This window comes from Mustela lutreola, chromosome 11 (assembly GCF_030435805.1).
Source record: "Mustela lutreola isolate mMusLut2 chromosome 11, mMusLut2.pri, whole genome shotgun sequence".
Classification (NCBI taxonomy): Eukaryota; Metazoa; Chordata; class Mammalia; order Carnivora; family Mustelidae; genus Mustela; species Mustela lutreola.
The window spans coordinates 55,805,331-55,827,781 of NC_081300.1; the positions used below are offsets into that span (position 1 = coordinate 55,805,331).

The 22,451-nt window shown below is 39.4% G+C and overlaps 1 protein-coding gene across 3 annotated transcripts in view; it reads left to right on the forward strand.

Annotated features, from left to right (window-relative positions):
• ARHGAP28 (Rho GTPase activating protein 28) overlaps window positions 1-22,451 on the forward strand; it is a 239,700-nt gene that overhangs the window by 17,295 nt on the left and 199,954 nt on the right. Inside the window, exon 1 of one of the 3 annotated variants that reach the window (XM_059138751.1) lies at window positions 14,946-15,233. The exons of 1 other annotated variant lie outside the window; for it this stretch is intronic. In XM_059138751.1, the coding sequence (XP_058994734.1) occupies window positions 15,058-15,233 (176 nt within the window). In that variant the 5' untranslated portion in view covers window positions 14,946-15,057. Of the gene's footprint in view, window positions 1-14,945; window positions 15,234-22,451 lie in introns of those variants that run through there. One more of the 3 variants, XM_059138753.1, reaches the window with a different exon arrangement.

Sequence of the window (22,451 nt, forward strand, 5' to 3'; positions counted from 1 at the left end):
AAGGTTATACAATTCATTTTTAATAACAGCTGTGTCTTAACAGCTGGCTCACAAAATTCCTAAAAATTTAATAATCTGCTTTTATGAGCCAGCACAAATCAGCTCCAGCACACGACTGGCACAGCATGGGGACTTTAGATGCTGACTTAGAAAGGAGTATGTGGAAGAAATCACATCTTCCAGCCTGGGTACACAGGAGATTCAAAACCACCATGAGATTGTATAGCTTGGAAAGGTAATAGGTGATAGGAGCTGTAGAAGCATAAATAAGTATAGCCCGTTTAGCAAACTCACCAAAAAAAGGTCCTTGCTTCTCTTTACCAGAATCTTCATTTTAATAACCAGTTAGGATACATGCAGAGGGGGATATTTAAGTTATATTTTTATGGAGACATCAGGAGCATTTGTTGAGAATGACTAAACCCATTCTTTGTGATAAGATCTCTGTACAATTTCGAACATGTGACAGTAACTATAAAGGAAGGAGGATTTGTTTTTATACAGGTGTCTCTTCCTTGCTTTTGAATTGATGATAGTGCTTTATCTGTCATGTTTGAATGGCCTTGCTGGCCCAGCCACCTCATCTGCTACATGGCCAAATTGCTGCCATAACTCCAAATTTCCTTTGTCCTGAGATGTCTGTTTCTTGCTTCGAAGTCCTGGGTACAGAGTTAAGCCATTTCTTATGCATTTTCCCAAAGCCCACTCTGAGTTGTGAGACTTGTCTTGTCTGCCCTAGGAGTGACTATGTGAGTCTGCAGTTCTCTGAACCTTTCCTGAAGGTGCTCCATGTAGACAGTGTCACTGTGGCTGGGGTTTCATTGAGTAACAAGCATTCTTCTACAATCACATCTGGGTTTTCTCATTGTCTGGCTTTAAAGTGTTTTGGGGAAAGTCCCTTCTTAACTGGAGTCTTCCGAGAGCAGATCCTCCATTGCTGGGATGTTTCCTGTGCAAGAGCAATAAACAAACCTTTTGAACCATGCCTGCGTCCATAGCACATAAAGTACAAATACCTAAGATCATGTTACTTCTGATATCATGGGGGGTTTATTAGGTCAAAAAAATGTTGAGAGTGAATCAGACCCTGGAGATAGCCAACCCATTTATAATTTTTTTGGGACTGGGATCAAGTAATGCTTTATGGTGTTTGCAATACCATAAAGAAAAAAAAAAAAAGACCTATCAATCTCTTCCCTCTCCGTATTTTCATTTCTTGACTGGTTTATTATCATAATATTTCTTTTCATCAAGCATCTTTCTCAACCTGGTGATTAGTTAGATTGTCCTTTACTTGGCTTTCATCCAGCTCTACTATGTTTTTCTCAATTGGTGCAATAGAACATTAGCTCTTTTGGTCCTTGACTTTATTCTCACTTAGCCGCCATAGGCCCAGTTTATAAGCATGAAATGTATTTATTCATAAAATGTCAAGACCAATCATATACAAAATTATAAGGCAGAAAACTCCTAGCTTCAATGCCTCACCTTATAATACACTCCTAAATTATATGCTGCTTAAGACAAGAATTTTATCTCGTTTATCTTCATGCAGTGCTAGATTTACAAGCTAGATTTACAGAAGGTGTACCTTTGTTCATCTGTCTTTGAACTCATCTCTGTTATGCTTCTTCAGAAACACTCAGTATCTTGATTTAAATAAGTCTTTTTTAGGAGATCACTGAATTCCTGACTTAAGCTCAATCAAAATTCCAACTTCTCATTATGGTTTTTCTTTTCTGTGGTGGGTTTTTGTCTTCTGCTTGGTATCCTGAGATTGTGTCTGGGTACAGGAGACATTTGTAACACTGTGGGGCTATTGCTGTCCTTCAGACTTTTCTTACCTACTTTACTCTTTGGTGGTGGAAGGCCGGGAGGGGTGGTTGTTCACGTTGTCCCCACTCCTGGTGGAGCTCTATTTCACTCATTGGGCATAGGCAGTGTTTCTTGGGATCTCCAGCATTTCCTCCTGCTCATTAGAACTATTCTGACCCTGGGGATCTCCTGTGGTCTGGCTAGGCCTACTGTTTGACTCCCTAGCTTAGGCTATCAACCCTGAAGCCCTGTGTCACAAAGTCATTTTCATCTTAGCTGTAGTAATTCCCCTTTGAGTTTGCCAGTCATTTCTTACTGGGGGGATATTGGACATTGCTGGTCCTCTCTAGGTCTTCTGTGACAGTTTCTGTGTGGGAGCAATGCTGCCCTTCTCTTTATATCACCATCTGCAGCCTTATGTGTTATGGTTTAAAAATTCCACATTCAATCTTCCAATCTTCTTGGTTTTGTTATTAATGGGAAGTTTAGGAACCTTAAGTGCTGAGCTTGAGTCATGAAAAGCCTAGTTTTCTTGACTAGTATATCTGGAATGTCCTTCAAGGGCCCATCTTGAAAGTGAAAATCTGAACTTAAAGCTGTAGCTGTTTCTCTTTTCCGACAATGACAACTTCATCAGTTTCTACATCCACAATTATAAAATTGTAAGTACAGGACTGTTACCTTACTAAAACTTCCTCTAAAAAGTAGGAGGACTCAGAATTCACAGGAGAGAAGTGCCAGTGATCCTCAAGCAGAAAATAGGAGGCTGTGTGCCTTATGTCCCTGGAGTTATGCAATGGAGCCCTGTTAAAATGGCTTTGAAGACAGGAGGGTAAGGCTAAATGAGACACTAGTTATAGTAATAAAACTTGTGTTGGAGGGAGAGGCTGATTCTGATCTCTGCTCTGTCACTTGTTAGCCATGAGACCATATTGCACTACTTTTTAAAGTTATTTATTTAATTAGTTATTTAGGAGAGAGCTGAGAGAGATAGAGAGACAGAGGGAGAGAGAGAAACAGAGTGAGCACGTAAGCATATGGGAGGGAGAGGGGGAGAGGGTGGGTTGGAGCAGATGGGGTGGGAGAGAGAGGGGGAAAGAATCCCAAGCAGACTCTATGCCGAGCTCCAGCTGATGTGGGGCTTCACAATCTCACCACCCTGAGATCCCTACCGTAGCCAAAACCAAGAGCTGGACCCTTAACCGACTGAGCCACCCAGGCGCCCCTGCTGCACTTCCTTTTATCTGTTTATGATCCTTCTTTGGAGAATTCACACTAAAGCAGTTGTACTCTTGGTGAAAAGGAAGAATGTTATATTGGGAAATACAAAATCAAATCAATACTTTAGTTTTATAGTTGGGTAGATAAATTGAGTGTTTTTTCCCTTTGATAGCTGCAGCCAAGTGGTGATGCCCAGGAATGCCTCAGCACCTATTGCATTGCTCTTCACCAGAGGGACCTGGAAGACCAAACTGGCTAAGAAGAGGGAAGTGTCTGGTTTGGCCTGTCTCAGCAGAGGGGAAGAGTTCCAAATAAGAATGGGGAAGTTGCAGGGGCATAAAATCATAAAAGAAGCAGACTCTAAGTGACTGCAGTTATCTCAAGGTTAATTTCTATTATCCAGATTACCTTTAGAATTATATTTCATTTGGATCAGATTTGTGATCTGTAGAGAACAGGAATTCATCTGATTTAGGAAATATACCCTTTTCCCACCATTAGCAGTTGAAATGAATTCAGAACAAAGGGATTCTGAATTCTTAGAAGCACTGTTAAGGGTTTACTAATTCTTTGTCAAGTATCTCATCATCTCCAGCCTCTTTCCGGTCACTTTGAGAGGATTTTTTAAAAACAGCCAAGCATCAAGTGGCCATTTATTTCTGCATATGATGGTGACAAGGACAGACAATCAAGTTATGAGGTTCAAACTGTGGTTCATTCTTTCTCTGTGGAAAGGAAGAGAACTGTTACTTGTTTTTAGGGAACAGACTATCATGATTCTTAGAACCCAGCATTCATTGCAAATCCTCAGAGCTGTTTGTAAATGTAAGGTCATTTATTTACACCCACCAAGCACCGCTCAGAATGAAGGAAATGGGATGAAATAGGGAAATAATATAAAACACTGCAATCACTACTGTTTACTAGAGCCTGCTCTGATAAAATGTTAAGTATTTCCTCCTCACACTGAAAGCTCAGATATGTTGAATTGCTTGCCCCCCCACCCAAGTTCACAGTGGTGTAGTTGCTAAGTTCCTGGACCCTGGTGTCAGATTACCTGGGTTGAATTCCACTTGTATCTCTTTCTGGATGTCTGACCTGAGTGAATTCTCCTCTTTGTGCTCCCATTTCCCATCTCCAGAGTGGAGAGAATGATATTGACAATAGCTCCTCATGCAGCTGTTATGGGAGTTAAGGGAGTCAGGTGTGTAAAACACAAATCTGATCCCAGAGAGATTAAGTAAAGGCTCATAGTCCTATGGCACTAAATGAAAGAAACAGAGTTTACAGCCATATGTGTGCCAGCTATTAGTATTATTATTTATTATTATTATTCTGTGGTTGTGAGATATAAGAACCCAACTCATACTAGCTTAAGGACCAAAAGAAGTGGTAGTATTTGCTTCAGACATGCCTCAGAATGGAGAGTCTGATGATGCTGTTAGGAAGGTCCCCAGCATCTCTGCTTCTCCTTGGCTTCAAGATAGATCACACAAGTTTTGGGGTAGCAAGATGGCTGTTTGCAACTGCAGAGGTTTCAGTATCCTTACAGAGAAAGAAAAAAATTCTTATTGTGAAGATCTAGCAGAGGTCCCAGGAAAGTAGCCCAGCTTTGATCAAATACCCATTCGTACACCCAGGCTCAAGTCTGAGCAAACATTGAGGCAGAGGGTGCTGGGTGTACTCAATCCAGACCACATTGCCTAAGGGTATCTCCTGTGTAAAGATACTTGGGGTGATGCTCTAAAGAAAGGGATCAGGTAGAAATATAAATCAGTATTAAGGTATGGTCTCATGGCTGTCAGGTGACAGAGCAGAGATCAGAACTGGCCTCTCCCTCAATACAGGTTTTATTACTACAACTATTGTTTCTTTTAGCCTTATACTCCTATTTTTTAGACCATTCTGACATGGCTGCATTGCACAATCCAGGGGCAGAGGTTACACAGCATCCTGTTCTCTAGTTTTGAGGCACACTGGCACTGCACTCTTATGACTTTCTAGTCCTCCCACTTTTTTTGAGAAAGGCACAGCCAGGTAGCAGACCTATAGTTTCATTTTACATTTGCAGGTGTAAAAACTAAGGATTAAGTGGAAGAAGGCTCCTTATTCATTACATAGTTGTTTAAGCCTACCTTGTCCCAGGATCTGTACTAAGTGTGCTAGCTGCCTTCTGAGAAAGCAACCAGAAGTGACTGATTTGGAGTGCCAGTTTTGTGAGTCAAGACTTCCTCTTGAGGGGCATGCCAGTATTCTGGTCTGTGATGCTGAGACATTCAGGCTTTCTATGACTTTTTTTGAGCTGGCTAATAATGAATAATAACTAGGTACATCACTGACTGTTCTAACTGACAAACAAACATGAGTTTCCTACAGTTGGCCAACTCAGTTTCAATGCATGGCTCTGTTAATACAGTCATGACCCTTTCCATAGAAATATTTATAGTCCTAGGAATGTATTGAATTGTCTTCTTTGGTTGACTGATAATGGTAGCTAGAATTTATTGGATTTACCTGAAACCTCAAATAGGTATTGCTAAAAAAGTAGAAGGTAGAATAGCAATTTCTTGAAAGTATAGCATAATAGAATATATGTGTATTGAGTGTTATGTATGGAGCAGTTTTATAAGTTTTCCTTTCTAAATCCTCACCAACAACTGTGTATGGTAGGTACTACCATCTCATTTTACAGACAAGAAAAATTGGATCTCGAAGAGATTAAATAAAGGCTCATAGTCCTATACCACTAAATGGAAGAAACACAGTTTATTCATATCTCTTTCCTACTTCAAACACTGCTTTTCTTCCACCCTTACCATTTCAACCACCGTTTCACAAACTTACTTTAAAATTATACTTTCAATTATACATCTCCAGACCCAAGTGACTCAGGTCAGGTCATTTAAGACTTTTTTTTCTTTTTTTCTTTAAGATTTTATTTATTTGACAGAAAGAGAGAGTACAGTTAGAGCGGCAGGGAGAGGGAGTGGGAGAAGCAGGCTCTCCGCCGAGCAGGAAGCCCAATGTGGAGCTCAGTCCCAGGACCCTTAGATCATGACCCTAACTGGAAGGCAGCTGCTCAATTGACTGAGCCACCCAGGCGCCCCATGGTCATTTAAGTCTTAATGAATGATGTCATCTGAGCCATATTTGAGAACTGATGAGCCAATATGGATTTGAACCCTCTTATTCTCATCACAAAAATCAAAGGTCCATATGATTTGTGAACTTCAGGAAATAAACTAGGGCCACATCTAGGCAAAACTGCAAGGTGGGCAAGAGTATTCTTTTTCTGGGCATCATTTCTTTACTTCACTCTCTGTAAGACCTTTTCCCTTCCCAGCTCTTGGATGTGTTTACCTCTACGACTTGACCATGCCTCTTGCCTGGTGATTTCATGCCAGATATGCCTCCCTGTGGCTTCACCAAACCTTGCTATAGTAGACATTGATTATTTGTTGGTGTCTCAGAATCCACTCCTGCTACCCAGTTGCACCCAAATAACAATTTAGGGACTGTCCTTCAACATGGTGTGTGATCTTGGGGCTTGCCTTGCCATTACAGAAGGCAAGGGCATTGCTAAAGGCCATGTCAACCAGACTGTTTCTTTTAATACCCAGGGACTGTCTAATGGACGATAAGCATGCAGCCTAAGCACAGAGAATTTGATAACAATGTTCTGATATTCTGTATCCTGAGAAGAATGAAGCAAGGATGGGAAGAAAGACACCCCGGCAGACTGTATTCTGGCAAGATTGTGCTCTCATTTCTGTCCCAGACCGTGTTCTGAAGCTTTGACCTTCCATCACGTGATAGTCTCACGATATTTCTAAAACGTTGTTCCTTGTTTCAGAATCAGAAATGTTTTTGTGGTTTGCAGCCCGTGAGCTCTTGTAATAAATCTTTTTCCTTGGTAGCCCTGCATGCCGTGTTGGTTCCCAAGCACCTCACTGTCCTGCTCACCCCTTCCTCTACTCAGTGGAAACCTGATGTGCTTATTTCATCACTTTCCAAGTCAGGCCATCTCCACTGCCTGGGGTGACTGTAAATAAACCAGGTAACTGATCTGTAATAATGAGCAGTTTCAGAGAGAGGAGACTGATTGGGTCCTTTTCTCAACTTCCTTTCTGAGGCATGAAGCTAAACTTCTTCATCGTAGCTATTTAAAATCCATCTTGGGTTTTTTCTTAGAGTTCTGTTTGGGGCTTAGCATCTGGCCATTTACAACAGGCTTTCTTCTTCCCCAGGCTCTTCTGTACGTTCTTTTCCAAACGGGGTTGTGAAGTGCAGGAGAAGTAGGTCAGAAGTGCTGAGTGCAGACCAGGGTGTACAGAGCCCAGAGGGGCCATCCAAAAACACAAGAGGATCCCAGTACTGCCTTGTTTGAAACCTATAGTGGATTTCCCATTTGAACTCAAGGATAAAATTTAAACTCCTCAGATGGCATTTGGATTCCCCACTCCCCACTCCCCACACCCACCCCTGCAGTGCCTGGCCTCTGTCTCTGGCTTCATCTCTAGCTTTCCTTCCTTTATACCTTATTGTCCAACAAAGCTAAACTAAAGGTAGGTCCCTGCCTGTGCCACATTTGAATTTGAATTCAAATTTTCTGTACCTTTGATCTGTACTTTTCTCTGTAACTTTCAGTCTCTTATCTCTTTCTGGAATACCCTTCTCATCACCCCCAACTGCCCATACCTGAGCTAGCCGATTGTTATTTATCTTTTAAGACTCATCTCTAGCATTACCTCCTCCAGGAGGTTCTTTGATGACTTCCTACTCCAACAGTTACTCCTACCTCTTGCAGAGACTGTGCTTTCAAATTCGTGTTTCTTTTTACATACCTGGTGTTTAGCATTGTAGGTACTAATGATGATTGTACCTTCTCAGGATGGATGGAGGGATGGATAAATAAATAAAACCCCTTGTATAATTGCAGAGTGTAGAAAGTATTCCATAATGCAAGTCTCTTTAGACCAAAGTTTCATGTCTGTGGTTGATTTGGCTTCTTCCCCCCCACTCTGCCTGGGTGTGTTGATTGTGATTTATTTCCAGTCAATAACGATTCAGTTTATTTGTAGAAGTCAGTTAAGTCACTTGAGTGACTCAGTTATGTCCCTTACATAAATAATATAGAGTCTCAACCTGGCTGACAGTTTCTTGTGGTGACATAGTCTGTTACCCCAATTACCAAGTTGATCATAGAGAACAGAATAATTACTGAAGAATATAGGACCCAATATGTCTTTAAAAATAGGCAATAAGAAAGCAGTAGGAAAATCAGAGTAGTCTAAAAATTCTGTCATAATAAGAGCATTCAGAAAATAAATTTGTGTAATTTAATTAGTGCCAGTAAGTTTTGAGAATAATTTCAGGGTAGTAATTAAAGAATAATCAGCTGACCCAATGATGGAGGGTTTACATATTACCTTTCGAAATACTTTTAAAATACCTGTTTCATTAAAGTATTTCCTCTTCATATAAATGAAAATTTGCATTTACTCCCCTTAATTTGACCCAACCTTTTTAGGGAATATTGGGGGAGTTGGAATGCATATAAGGAGTTTTGATAGAACTAGCATGTTCCCCTAGGTAGGAGAGAACTGTGCCTTCATTTCCTGCAAGATAGGACCAGTGACCATGTAACTTCAAGCCCTCTTGCTAAGGGAACGGCGGTCAGCACAACAAAGACTCCTGCAGCTGCAGCTGTTTTCCTGTTCTGCTCTTAAGTGATTATTCTAGCAGTAGTTTTGCCAGATAAGCAGCCAAGGCCACAAGAAGCACTTTTCTTTTGTCCCTGTTGAGGTTTTGCCTAAATGCTGTTTTCTTGCCTCTCCTCATAGAACTGAGTATGTTGGGATGTCTCCATACTTCATAATACTGCAGTGTCACTGACACCCAGGGGCCAGAGTTTGTGAGGCTCTTCTAGGTGCATCATTATGAGAGTTGAGTCTGACTCTTCTTTCAGTAAAGGTTATGAAATGCCTTTGGAATTCCTAAAATCAGATTGTTTACTTTTGGGCATTGAATTCAAATGATGCTTCTAGAAGGGCAAAGGTAGAGGACGGGTGACAGCGGATAGTAAAGAAGAGAGAAGGAAACCAACATCTCTTGAGCATCTAAGATTGCTTAGCACTATAACTGATATTTTAAAGATGCTCTCTCATTTTATCTTCCCATCACCTGTCAGAGGAGATTCTCCATGCTTCAATTAGGAAATAGAAAAGGAGAGAAATTAAGGTAACATAAGCAGTAAAGTAGCAAATTCGTAATTCAGATTTAACTCTGTCTGACCCTTTTTGGTCTACCACTCTGCCTCCTCGGTTTCATTGGCAAATGCCAATGAAGTCTCTGTGCACGCAGGGTTCACAAATGGTAGTATTCTCTAATGCCTTATGTATAACCATCAACTGACACACTTACAAGGCCGAATGAAATACTGAGTTAACTTCTGACACATTCTGAGAGAAATTAATGAATTGTTCTTTTTTTTTTTAAGATTTTATTTATTTATTTGACAGAGAGAGATCACAAGTAGGCAGAGAGTCAGGCAGAGAGAGAGGAGGAAGCAGACTCCCTGCTGAGCAGAGAGCCCGATGCAGGACTCGATCCCAGGACCCTGAGATCATGACCTGAGCCGAAGGCAGCGGCTTAACCCACTGAGCCACCCAGGCGCCCTAATGAATTGTTCTTATGTATAAATTGTGAACTACCTTACTGTTGTATGTGGAACATGCGTGTAATTCTCTCTTCATTTATTACTGTTTTCATCGTTATTCTTACCTGCTAGTGATATCTATCCTCCAAAATGCTAAATAGGTTTATAGGAAGCTGCCAAAAGAAAAATGAGTCCGATGACCTGTTTTATTACAATATAAAGGAGAAGTGTATCTTGAACCTCAGCAAAACTTTTACTAAAGAGAAATATAAGGGCACCTGTGTGGCTCAGTTGGTTAAGGGTCCGACTCTGGATTTCGGCTCAGGTAGTGATCTCACGGTCATGTGATCGAGCCCCAAGTTTGGGCTCCACACTCAGCAGGAAGTCTTCTAAAATTCTTTCACTCTCCCTCTACACAATTACATGTACAATTACATGTACACTCTTGCATATTCTGTCTCTCAAATAAATAAATCTTAAAAAAAAAAAAAAGATAAAAGAAAGAAATACAATGCTTAAGAACTTGGATGTAGGGAGCCAGACAGACTCCCTGAGTTTGAATCCTCGTTTTGCCATGTCCTAGCCAGGGTGACTTTGGACAAGTTAATGCAGTCAGTTTCTTCAACTATAAAGTGAAGATGCTATCAGTAATACTTATCTCAAAAAGCTGCTATGAGCATTCCATGAATTGAGGTTCTGATGCCTAGAATAGAGCCAGGCACATGGTAAGTACTCAATAAATAAATGTTTTATTTCATCTGTGTGTGTAGAAACAGGTTTGCAGTTCAGCGATTTGCTTGGGTCCTGCCTTCTGTTGGCAGAGTTGGTGCTGACACCCAGGTGTCCTGTTCTTGGTCCAGTGCTGGGTGCTGCAGTGATATACAGAGCAGTATGCATAGGAAACTAGAATTTTCCCTCTATGATTCCAGTGCTATTTCTGTGCTCTGAATGTACACTGTCCACTCTAGGAGCTGTTTATCAACCCAGTTCCCAGATGGAGTATCTTTCCCAGGGTCCCTGGTTACTCTGCTGCTAAGCCAGCTGTCATAGTCTTGTGCTGTGAACCCCTAGAATGCCAAAAATGTTAACAGACTCTACCAACTCCACAATCCCATATCTATAATTCCCAAATCCCCAAAGCTCTCTAATCTGAAAGCTTTTTCATGAATCACATGACTATAAAACTTGTTTAGACCTGAGCTTATGTAGTGGTAAATCACCTGAACTGACAGGAGGCTATTTATCGTTTGTATTTCTCCCTCCTGGTGTGTGTATCTTTTATACTTTACTGCAGGCATACCAGCGTTTTTGCTTATAGGATACTACCCCAGATATCAGTGGGGACACCTATCAGTCAGAATCTTGGCAGGAAGAGATGGGGCACTTGGCACAGGTAAATGAGAGCTTAGTAAAGGGATTGTCTGTAAGGCTGTGGGTGGGTTGAAGGCAAACAGGGATGTTGCAGAAGGGACAAAGGAGGGATTACTTGATGCACCAGGAGCTGCGAATACTCCTAGTGCAGGAGTATTAGGTAGAAAAAAAGAAAGACTAGGTAGAGAAAGCATTACTGGACTCCAGAGAGAGCAGTGTGGGAGGGGGCTGCCATCAGGAGCTAAGGCCTTAGCAGGTGAAAGGAGTCAGCTGGTAGCAAATCGACAGACAAGTCTGGGAAATATATACGCAAACTGGCTTTTCCCCTTCCCTGTAGATGTCCTGCTGGCACCTTTCTTTGGCGGCGCTCTACCTGACCCCAGAGGCAAGGGAGCTCAGGGATGTAGACCAGAAGGTGAGCCACTGGGGCCCCACGCATTACCGAGGGTAGCAAGGGGATCTGGAGGGCAAAAGGAAAATGTCCTGCAGGGTGTACTATAATACCCAATATATGCACTCTACCATCTTTCTGAAGCCCCCAAACTCAAGAATGTTTAGAGTTGTATATTGTTAAGTCAACAGCATATGCCTACATTCAAAAAGTATTAATACATACGTGTGGAACATTTTTTTCTTTAGTTTGCAGTTACTATTTACAGTGTTGTACAGACTTATGAATCATTTATAATAATTCCTTGGCTGCCCTGAAAGATTGGAATTACTGAATGAAAGAGTGCTATCTCCTTCATTCATTGATTTATATGGTCATTGATTTTACAGATATTCTTTGTTGATTGCCTACTCTGCAAAACACTTTGGGCTCTGGAGTATAAAGACAAAAATATGACACCAGCTCTTCTAGTAGCTTGCAATTTAGAAAAAGACACTGCTTTGTTGGAAAATAATAATACACTTCTGGGTTAGCAGATAGTTTCATCGCAAAGCTGCCTTGTTGTTGGAGGCTCTGTTTTGAGAAGGGTTTCTTAACCGCATGTGAGCTCAGTGGAAAAAACCTCTATCAGTTGAGTGTGCAATGGGCACAGTAGCATAGTGTGTACATGGTGCACAGTTTTGGCTGACTGTGCTTTAACTGCATGGCAGAGTGAGATGGTTCTGATAACAGAAGCAAGGGGAGGGCTTGGGATTAGGAACACCTGAGAAGGCTTCATGGAGTAAGGGGAGCATAGAGGGTTTTTAAGGATTTCTAGACAGGAAAATAACAGGTAGGAGCAAGGGTAAAGGAAGAGGGCAAGACCACCTGTTGTGAGAGGGCTGCCCAGTCTCAGTAGTAAAAAAGTAATAGGTGATCAAAGTAGATTAATGAGCACCTATTCTAAGGAGTTTGGACTTTATTTTGTAGCAAGTGCATTACAACAGGGCTTTTGAGAAGGGGAAGAACTATGTTTTAGGGGAATCATTCTATCAGCTCTTTGAAGAAGGGGAGGATTTAAGAGGAAGGTGGTTGAAAGTCATCTGTTTCAAAGAAGGATGGCTGTCACCTAGGCAAGAGATGGTGATGTGAGAACAAAGACCACAGCATGGGCAATAGAAGCAGCAGTTTGTGGACATTTTGAGAAAGAGATGACAGATGTGGTGTAAGAGATCAGAGGGAGAAGCCACAGTGATTCCAGGGCATCGAAAATGTGAATGTATAAGAGAGGGGGCCTGGCTGCTGAAGCTGGCATGAGGGAACACCACTGCAGTTTTGGACATCTTGAGGCAGTTATGGCTAAAAATATTCACAAGGAGATGCCCTGCAAGTATTTAAAATTCTGAATCTATAGCTCAGGAAAAAAAAAAAAAATGCTAACGAGACAAATTCCATGCCCAGAAAACGTTTCACTACTGTAATTCCTTATGGTAATTCCAAAATGTAAAAAGCTGTAAAAATTGCATGTTTAAAAAAGTTTAGTGTCAAAACTTATTTGGTGACAGACCTGATCTGAATAAATGTGGGCTATGAATAGGCTTTATTTATCCTGTTTAGAATCAATTCTTTATGCTTGGGAAATAAGTTTGAATAAAGGGTCCTGTCCCAAACTACTGGAGGTAGAGTGTTCTATATTAAATTGCACCTGCACCAAATTACTTTTAAAAATTAAAAAAAATATATAAATTCTGAAACATATCTGGCCCAAAGTTTTATTTATATTTATTTATTTATTTTAAAAGATTTTGTTTATTTTAGAGAGAGCATGAGTGGGAGAGGCAGAGAGAATCTCAAGTAGACTCCCCACTGGGCATGGAGCCCAATGTGGGGCTCTATCTCATAACCCCCAAGATCGGAACCTGAGCCTGAGCCAAAAACCCAAGAGTTGGATATGACTGTGCCATTCAGGCACCCCTGGACCCAAAATTTTAGATGAGGTATTATGGACATATATCAATAATTACATTATGAATTTATTTCACATTTTAAGAAAGTATTATCTTTGTTTTGATACATTTAGTATAAAACATTGTAGGTAAACAGATATGTCTTTGTATCTGAAATTTGTGAAGAGTGAAATATTCCTTTTTCATACACTGATGTTTGATTTTTTTTTAATTCACAAAATTGAGATACTAGAATACCTACCTCAGAGAGTTTAAAGAGCTAATGAGCAGGATCTAACACTTAAAGGGTATTTTAATAAATGTTAGTCATTCTTATTCCAACCCCTTCAATCAACAAAATATTTCCTAAGAAGCATTTTGTGTATATATTTTTTCTTTCCCAACCTTTGAAAGGGCAGTGAAAGCAAATGTCTCTCTTCTTGAAAATGTGAAGGAAGTAGCAAAAAGGACCAGCATTTCTTGAGAACCTAACATATTGTTTTCCCCATTTCCCAGATGCAGAAACAGACTCTGGGATGTTAAATAGCATGACCTAGGTCACCCCTCAGTATGGGGTGAATTAACTTCTCTTTTCCCCTTCACCTAGCTCCCAGGGGAGTGTGAGAGACAACAGGTAAAACACCCTATCTGCCCCTGAAAGATAGAACTCATTATGGGCCTCCATAGCATACTTCTGGTTCCCTTTTCATGTAGTTAAAAGAATGTTGTCTTTCCATTTGTGCTGTTAATTTTATTTACCTAAAGACATATTTCAGATCCCAAATCATTGAAAATAATTTCTGCTTATGCCCCTTTTTATCTGCCTCCCTGTAACACGTTTTTCCTCTAAATAAAGACTTCTGGAAAAAACATGCATTGGGCCCAGAATAATCAAGTCTAATTTTCAGACAAGCTGAAAGCAGTATCTTAGTGTGATCAGGACTGGGAGGAGGAAAGGGATGTGGAGTGAGGTAAGAGTCTGGTTGCTGTGGTGGCATTGAGGGTGAGGGAGGGAGGTGTTCTGCTTGCTGTAAGAGGGAGTTACCTGCCCAAAAGGAAATCAAGTTTATTGTAACTTGACCAAGCACACAGCAACGTAATCCGGTTCTTCAATTTTTGATGTGGATGCTTTAAATGAGAGAGTGTCACATTTTCTTCCTTTCTTCCCAGACCACACGTTGTAGACTGGGCCCCTCTCCTTCTCAGCCCAGGCTCCCAGGGCAAGGTTTCTTTCTCTTGCTTCTTGCTGCCAGGCAGGAAATGTTCCCAGCTATGGGATAAGCCTCCCCCATTTGGTGGTTGGGGGGGTGGGGGATGAGAAAAGGAAAAGGAAAGGAAGAAGAAACAAAGCAAGAAAAACTGCTAGAGCAGCTAGCCTGAGCCCTGAAGGATCACAGCAGGTTTCCAGTTTCCTAGAAACAGGGATCCCCCCCTCCCCGGTCCCCGATTCTCTCCTCCCCCTGCCCGCCCGCCCCCCACCTCCCGCCGCGTTCTCCCGGCTCCCACCCCCCCACCCCCAGCGGGACTTGTGGGCGTGTCTTTAAGTCCTTGCTAATAGGGCTGTCCCGAGGGCGGGGCGGCTTCCCAGGGCGCCCCTGACAGCCGCCAGAGCAAGCCCCTTGGAGCTGGACGGGCCACATCGCCCCGCTGGTGACCGAGTCCCCGTGCGCTGGTCCATGCTGGTCTCCGCCTTTGTTCTCGGGCCGGAGCGGGGACATGCGCCGCTGAGGATGGAAGTGGAGGACTCGGGCGGCGTGGTGCTGACTGCCTACCATTCGTACGCTTGCTCCCAGCCACCCAGCTCAGAACCCCGCTGCGCGCCCAGGGCCACCGCCAGCCACCCTGGCAGCAGGTACCCAGAGCGACTCCAAAGGGAGCAGAGGTTTCCCGGGCTTGGGCTTTCATCTCCCAGCTGTGTTTTCTGCCAGGGCATAAGAGCACCTTCACTTGATTTTTGTTCCAACTTTTAGTGGACTGGATGAGTGGGTCTACTGCTTTGTATTGTGTCCTTGATTGCAAGTGGGAAGTGCACCGAAGTCTCCGCCGACAGTGGCTAAAGTCTGTGTTCTTGATACAACTTGAGGATAAATAGGCATATGCCTCATTTCTGCCAAATTCACTCATTGATATATTGGAGAATTTAAAAAAAAATCATTGGAAATGGGACAAGCAGAAAAGAAAAGAAATTAAAATATATTATCCCAAATCCTCGAATACTATTAAAAGTTTTTTAGTAACTGCATGCCATCTGAGTTAAAACATAACTGGAAAGATGTTCTAAAAAGTAAATCTGAGTAGACTTTTTAAAAACAATTTTATTTCCAGCTTTTAAAACCATTCAGCCGCATATATACATTGGTATCATTATTTTATTATTGCTAATGTTGACTTAATGCTGTAAATGCTATTATAATTTATTTCTTTTGGGTCAAAAGAGGTTTATAACCATCTCATTATGTGTATTTTAGATTTAATATAGCATGGATCTATGTTAAATTACTCTGTATCAGTGTTCATCCGTTCGACACAAGATCAAGGCCAATGTGACTTCCATTAACTAAACAAAATGTTAGACTCTTAGGAAATTTCCCTGGGCAGACAATGATAAATGAGATGGTTTGCTATCTGACTCATATTTAGGGGAAGTTTTGCTTATTTAAATGTGGCTCTTTATCTACTATGGATCCACTGAGGAATGGTTTTTTTTTTTTTTTTTTTCTTCTCTTTTAACAAGTGGGAAGTTTGAATGTTGATGTTCTTTTTTGCATCAAGTTTATTTTCGTTTATTTTTTTTCATACTTTTATCTTTGGTTATGTGATAATGATTACTTCTGTCTCCTCATCTAATTGATTTGTGAGGCTTTCAACAGATTGTGATTTTATTTCAAGGAATATCCTTTTGGCTAGTATCCATGAGAAGAACAAACCACATTGGCATGAGATCTATGTTAGGCTTGGCTAACAAAGACAATATTGTTTCTTCCAAAAAGAGCAGGTTGAGTGAAATCTTATTTTTATGTAAAGACAATGAGAAAGTAACATTTTTCTTCCAGCTTTAGTAGCACATTGTTTTAAAGGCTACTTGAAGATACAAACTTGCATTTGTCTTCAGGATGTCTTTTTTAAACTTAATCCCTGACTATAATTACTCAGATTATGAGGAACTAAATAGATATAAGTGAGTTCTTGAGAAGCAGGGGTCTGGTTTGTGCATTTTTAAATGGTTTTGGTGTAACTGTCCTGTCTCTAACTCCCAGCAGCTGTCTAGGAGTAATAGCTAGATTGTGCCATTTGGGCCTTCCGAAACTACATCCGTTTCCAAAGCAAACTGGAGGAGAAGTTCCATTAACTCAGCATGTGGTCTTGTGGAATGATAATGCATGAGAGCAAAAGAGCTGTGTGTCATAGTTAGTGTTTTATCATATGGCTGCCAATCAGATTTATGCTGCTCTAAGTTTGCATTTTTGGTGACCACTCACTCTCTCTATAGGAACCTTTGTACCACTCAACTCTCTGATGCAGGAGATAGTTGACCCCGTCCCCTGTAACTAAATCATGAGAGAATAGCTTAATTTTTTGGTTCCCAGTAACAACAATCAAAAAGAGGTTCCTGCATTTACAAGGAGCCGGAGGACACCATCAATCATGAGTCTGATAACAGAAATAATCAGGACCGAGTTATTAACCTTTGACTCCCTAACTACTGATCAATACTTCCTTTCAAGCCAAGGAGCAAGATTGTATTGTTCTACTTATGAAGAAAGCACTCTCTCTTTCAAGAATACCCTTTCCTTTAATTGCTTACATATGTGTAACATATTTGTGGAGGAGTGACCAGTATGGACTATTGTATCATTGTTCTTTAGCTCTGAGTAGCAAAGGTTCAGTTCAAAGCAAACCATCTCCTTATTTTTCAAGCCTCCACTCCATCTGACTTTATGGACTTTCAGGTTTTGGGGGGCCTATTTTTTCCCACTAAAATATAATCTCTGTCTGTCTCTATCTCTCTCTTCAGTTTTCTCTTTTGTTCACTGTTGGAATCTCAAGTGCCTAGAGCAGCGTCTGGCACATTGTCATAGCTCAGTAAATGCTTGTTGAATAAATTAATGAATTCCTACTAAGGTTAAAAATGGTCAAGATAAAACAGCAGGATTTTTAACAGCAGAAGTCAATCTGTTTGTACCTACTATGTGCCAGCCACACATTAGGTATTAGGGATACAAAGATAAAAAAGACAAAGCCCCTACTGTGAGAATGTGGCCCTTTACCTTTCAGACAAATAGGACTTTCTGAGAAAGCTTAGAATAAGTAGCAACATTTTGAAAGCAAGACGCTTCAGATATCATTCTGGACTGCCAGCTTCTCATTAAAATAAATAATAATAAAAGAATAAAGGATCCAGCAAGTCAGGGCTCTGCTGCTGCCTGCCAGCACTAACTGAAGCGGTCATGGCTGCTCCATTACATGCCTCCCTTCTAACTGTTCAGCACTGATGCTGGGTGGCCACTGTGGTTTCTTTAGGGATTGACATTTTATTGTATTAAAATAAGTAGCCAGTATAAAGTGTACTTGCCAGTTACTCAGGCTTGGGTCAGGCTCCCAGACCCCACATATCACCTATACCATTTATTATTACGTCGTCTTGGGCAGCTTGTTTCAGGTGCTTAGAATAGTGTCCAATACCAATGAAACATACAGTAATTGTTAGATGTATTATTACTGTTATAACTTTTAATCACAGTTGTTGATATAAAGAGGAGAGTAAAATGTTTTTGGTATTTTGGTACCTATCCCCAAAATGTATTCATGGAGGGGAAAAAAAAATTGGAGAACTAAGTATTTGTTGGGAGGAGAGAAGATAATTCCTTGTATCACAAACATTCTGTCTTTACAGTTTATTTGTAAGGTATAAAAGAGAATGAAGGATTGTAAACTTCTAGTTCTGTTAAGTGGTTGGGACTATCTTTATAATCATGTGATTTTTTTCAAAGAGGCTGAGCTTCTAAATTCTTAATCAGAATCCAAAGTGAAAATATTGACATACATACAAAATAATTTTGCTTACGGAATGAAAGATAGCTGAAGATAAAGCAAGGTGTCTTATTTTTCAAAGATTTTCTAAGCTATAGATAAGAAGTATATATACATATAATATTTTTTCGTGCATGTATAGAATTAAAGGGCCATGAGAATTTCTGATGTTTAGTTCATTTTACCATAAACTTCCCAAGAGAGAACAAAAATAGAAGAGGAAGAGAACCAGCTCTTCCTCAAAAAACAAATAAAGAAGCTTACCAGGGTTATCCTAGGAATTCTAATTCTATAGCAAAGTTAAAACTTTTGTAAAGGGGATATTGTTTTATAATATTTTAACTATTCATAGTAATGGGAATGATTTGATTAAAGTGGAATTACTGATGATTAAAAATACTTTATTTTGTGGAAAAAACTAAATCAAACAACCCTTAGTGCCATACTTTTCCTGGATGGAAATTGAAAAGACATTTATTTCAAGGTGCCAGCTCTCCTTCAATTAAGTACTTATATAAGTCTATGTGACTTATACATTTACAGAGGTACACTAGCCATATACAGCCATATACAGAGGTATACTAACATATGGGGCAGATACTTTTATTAAAAAGTACTTTTTCTAGAGGATTCAGAAATAGTTATGGAAATAGAATTCTTAATAAGAGGATAAGATATTTATGGGTCATTTTTAATGTTACGGTTAAAACTAGAGTTTGTGTCTCTGGTTTCTTTTTACAGTGGGACCCCTACTGAGTGTAGGTGCCTCCATATGTGGAGCTGTTGGAAAACATCTGGCACATTTCCTTTGATCATGTCATTTGGCTAAACATTTGGCCAGTTGCTTTGTCCATTTTTAACCTGCTCAGTTCTTCCTGATCGCTAATCCTTAATGTATCCACAAAAATTCAGAGAACTAGAATTAGAATTAGCATTAGAATTTTTCTGTTGTAGAATTGAATTTGAGATCCCACGTTGTATTTAGTTTTGCCTCCCAAACCTTCAGTCTCTGGCAGTCTGTCCTTATCTCTTATGGCGATTTTGGAGTTTTGTAGGAAGTTCTTCAGTTTGGGTTGGTGAGATGTCTTCTCATGATTAGACTGAAATTATGCATTGTGGGTAAGACTTCCACAGAATGATATTGGGCCATTCTCAAGTGCATCATATTAGTGGGTAGTGATCTATCTTGTTAATGTTGATGTTGGCTCTGATCACCTGCTTAAAATGGTGCCTGCTGGGTTTCTGTACTGGTAAACTATATTTTCCTCTATGTGATTAATAAGTGTCTTGGGGTAAAGGTTTTCTGATTATGAAATAACTCCTGTTTTCTTCTCTAACTTCCTCCACTGATTTTTTTTCTCAATTTTTCTACATTGATGTATTTTCCCTTCTATAAAGCCCACATTCAGTATTTTCTCTTTGTTTTATCTCCTTCACCTTTTAAAAAAAATCAACCAAATATAAAAAATGGTTCAGTTTTTTCTGGTCTGAGTTCATGAAACCTATTCCCTAATTTTATGATAGTCTTCGGAGAAATTTTATGGTAGTCTTCGGAGAAAAATAGAAGGCTACTAAATTAAATTCTGTGTTAAGAGAGGATAGATGTTAAATCCCACTTTGCTTAGAGGGTATTATTGTAGCTATATTTTCTTAGAACTGTGTTTATACGCAATGGAAACATTTTTCCCTTACCAGTGTTCCTGAGATAGTACCTGAACATATGCAGATATATCATAACTAAAGTAGATATTTAACTTACCTGTAATTAAAATTTCTTCTCATTCTGTCCTTAAACTAAACTATTTCATTTCTAAAGTAATTCCTATTCTCTTTTTCTCAATCTGTGGTCTCTAGATATCAGTTCCTGTGAAGAATAAAAGCAGGGTGTTATAGAACAGAGCCAAGGAAGGCAGTAAAATGTCCTCAGAAGAAAATTTTGGAAGTAAAGTTTATCCACTTAAGTGACAAATTTTGCTTTAAGCCTCTTTGGATAAAAATATAAGGTCAGGCATACCCTTAACTAGGGCCGTAACGCTCCTTAATGACTGTCATCATTTAGACAGTAATGGTGTTTAAGTTTGCTTGCCTTCATGGTAAATAGCCTATCATTTAGACAGTATGGTGTTTAAGTTTGCTTGCCTTCATAGTAAATAGCCTACATTGGTATATTGTTTTATTTCTTATATAACTTAAATAATATTTATTGTTGTTATAGTCCCCTTTGTTTTCAGGCAGCCTTGAAAACCTTTAGCAGTACTTTTGTTCTTTCTAATGTTGTTTTTAAACATGCTTTATAATTTACTTTTCATTAGATAATCAAGGTTGTTAGAACTGTGCAAAGAAAAGCTTATCAAAGGACTAAGTTGTATAATCTAACAAAAGATTTTGATAGCACTTATTTCAGTTTCTTTGAGCATATATTGGTTTGCTTGTCTGGATTCAGTTTCTTGCTGTGTTCTAGTTAATTGAGTTAGTGAGTTTGGATACTGTGTCATTTTTCATCACATGAAATTTCATGTGTTCATTTCTTTGTGATTACTAGAGGATGCATTTCAGAATAAACCGTAGCATATCTAAAAGCTTCAAGTTGCTCTTTTCTAAAATGGGAACTAAAAGATTGTTTAACTATATATTCATCTTAAGTATCTGGGTTTATGACACATTCTTTTAGTATCAACTGTGTTATGTCACTCTTTAATAAATTAGTATTATAGATAAAACTATCTGTTTGACAGGTATTAAGTGTCCAAGGGTGGGAGAACATACACTGTCACTTAGAGAACCAGCTGCTTTGTCTCATGTTACTCTTCAAAAGTAATTAAATCTATGCATGCCATTTCTGATCCCTTAGATTACTAGAAGATAACTGCATACAGGCACACAATATGAAGGACAGGAAACCAAAGAGAAAGTAGTATGTAGAATTTTAAAAATTATGAAGCACTTGAGACTTATTTCTACTGTTTTAGTAATTCGAAGTTGTGGTGCTGATTATCTTATTTATGAGAGATAAATCTTTGGATCTGTGTTAAATTTTGTGATTAGCAAGAAAGTTTACTTTTGTATATCTGTAATGTATAGAGAAAAGAATTCTTTTGAGGTTTCCTGTTCAGTATTCATTTATGAAATCTATTTAGAAAACACTGGCCAGTGCATTTGTCTTTATACAAAGGTCCATAGGTGTATTTATATTTTTAGATCTGTAGAGATATCTGACAGGTGCTTAGAAAAAAATGTTGAACATAGAAAAATAACATTATAGCTAATAATAGGACATTTGATTTCTTCTCTTGATACTTTTCCCTACCTTCATTATCATATCTAAACATTCATGCAAGTAACTAAAATTAGCACGTCTGTGTTGGAACCAAACTCTCATTTGTGTCTGGAGATGAAGTACCAAACAAAGGAGAATAAATAGAAAAGTAAGGACTAAACTTCTTTCCTGAAAATTTCCTTGACAACAGTTTTCACCTGTCAATACATAAAGATCGTTGTCCTATGATGTCATTTCTTTTTTTTAAAGGACTATTTTTATTGACAACTTACTTAGCTTAACATACATTATCATTTAATCTTTAAAACAGTCCTGTTTCATAGGAAGAAATTAAGGCACAGAGAAGCAGCCCATGGTTACACAGTGAGGTAATGATAGAGCGAGGATTCCCATCCAACCCTTCCAGAACTGGTGCTTTTAACCTTTTGTTTAAATCTTGAAACATTATTTATTATGGATTTAGTGTTTTTCTGTCTCAGTTTGGTCATAGGTTAATTGAGAGCAGGAACAGTATTGCTATTGTATCCACCTTAGCAAACTAGCAACTTTCACATAATGGATATTACAAATACTCAGTTTTGATTTAGTCTTTTTTTTTTTTTTTAAATCATTTTAATTCTGTTCCAATGGAGTAAGTATTCAGTGTGTTAAATATGAGTGGATATAAATAGCTTGAAAAATTTTGTCATCAGTTGAAGCAAGTACGATGTTAGGAATTTTTTTCCTTTAATTTAAAAGAATTTAAATTCTTGCCCCTCATGC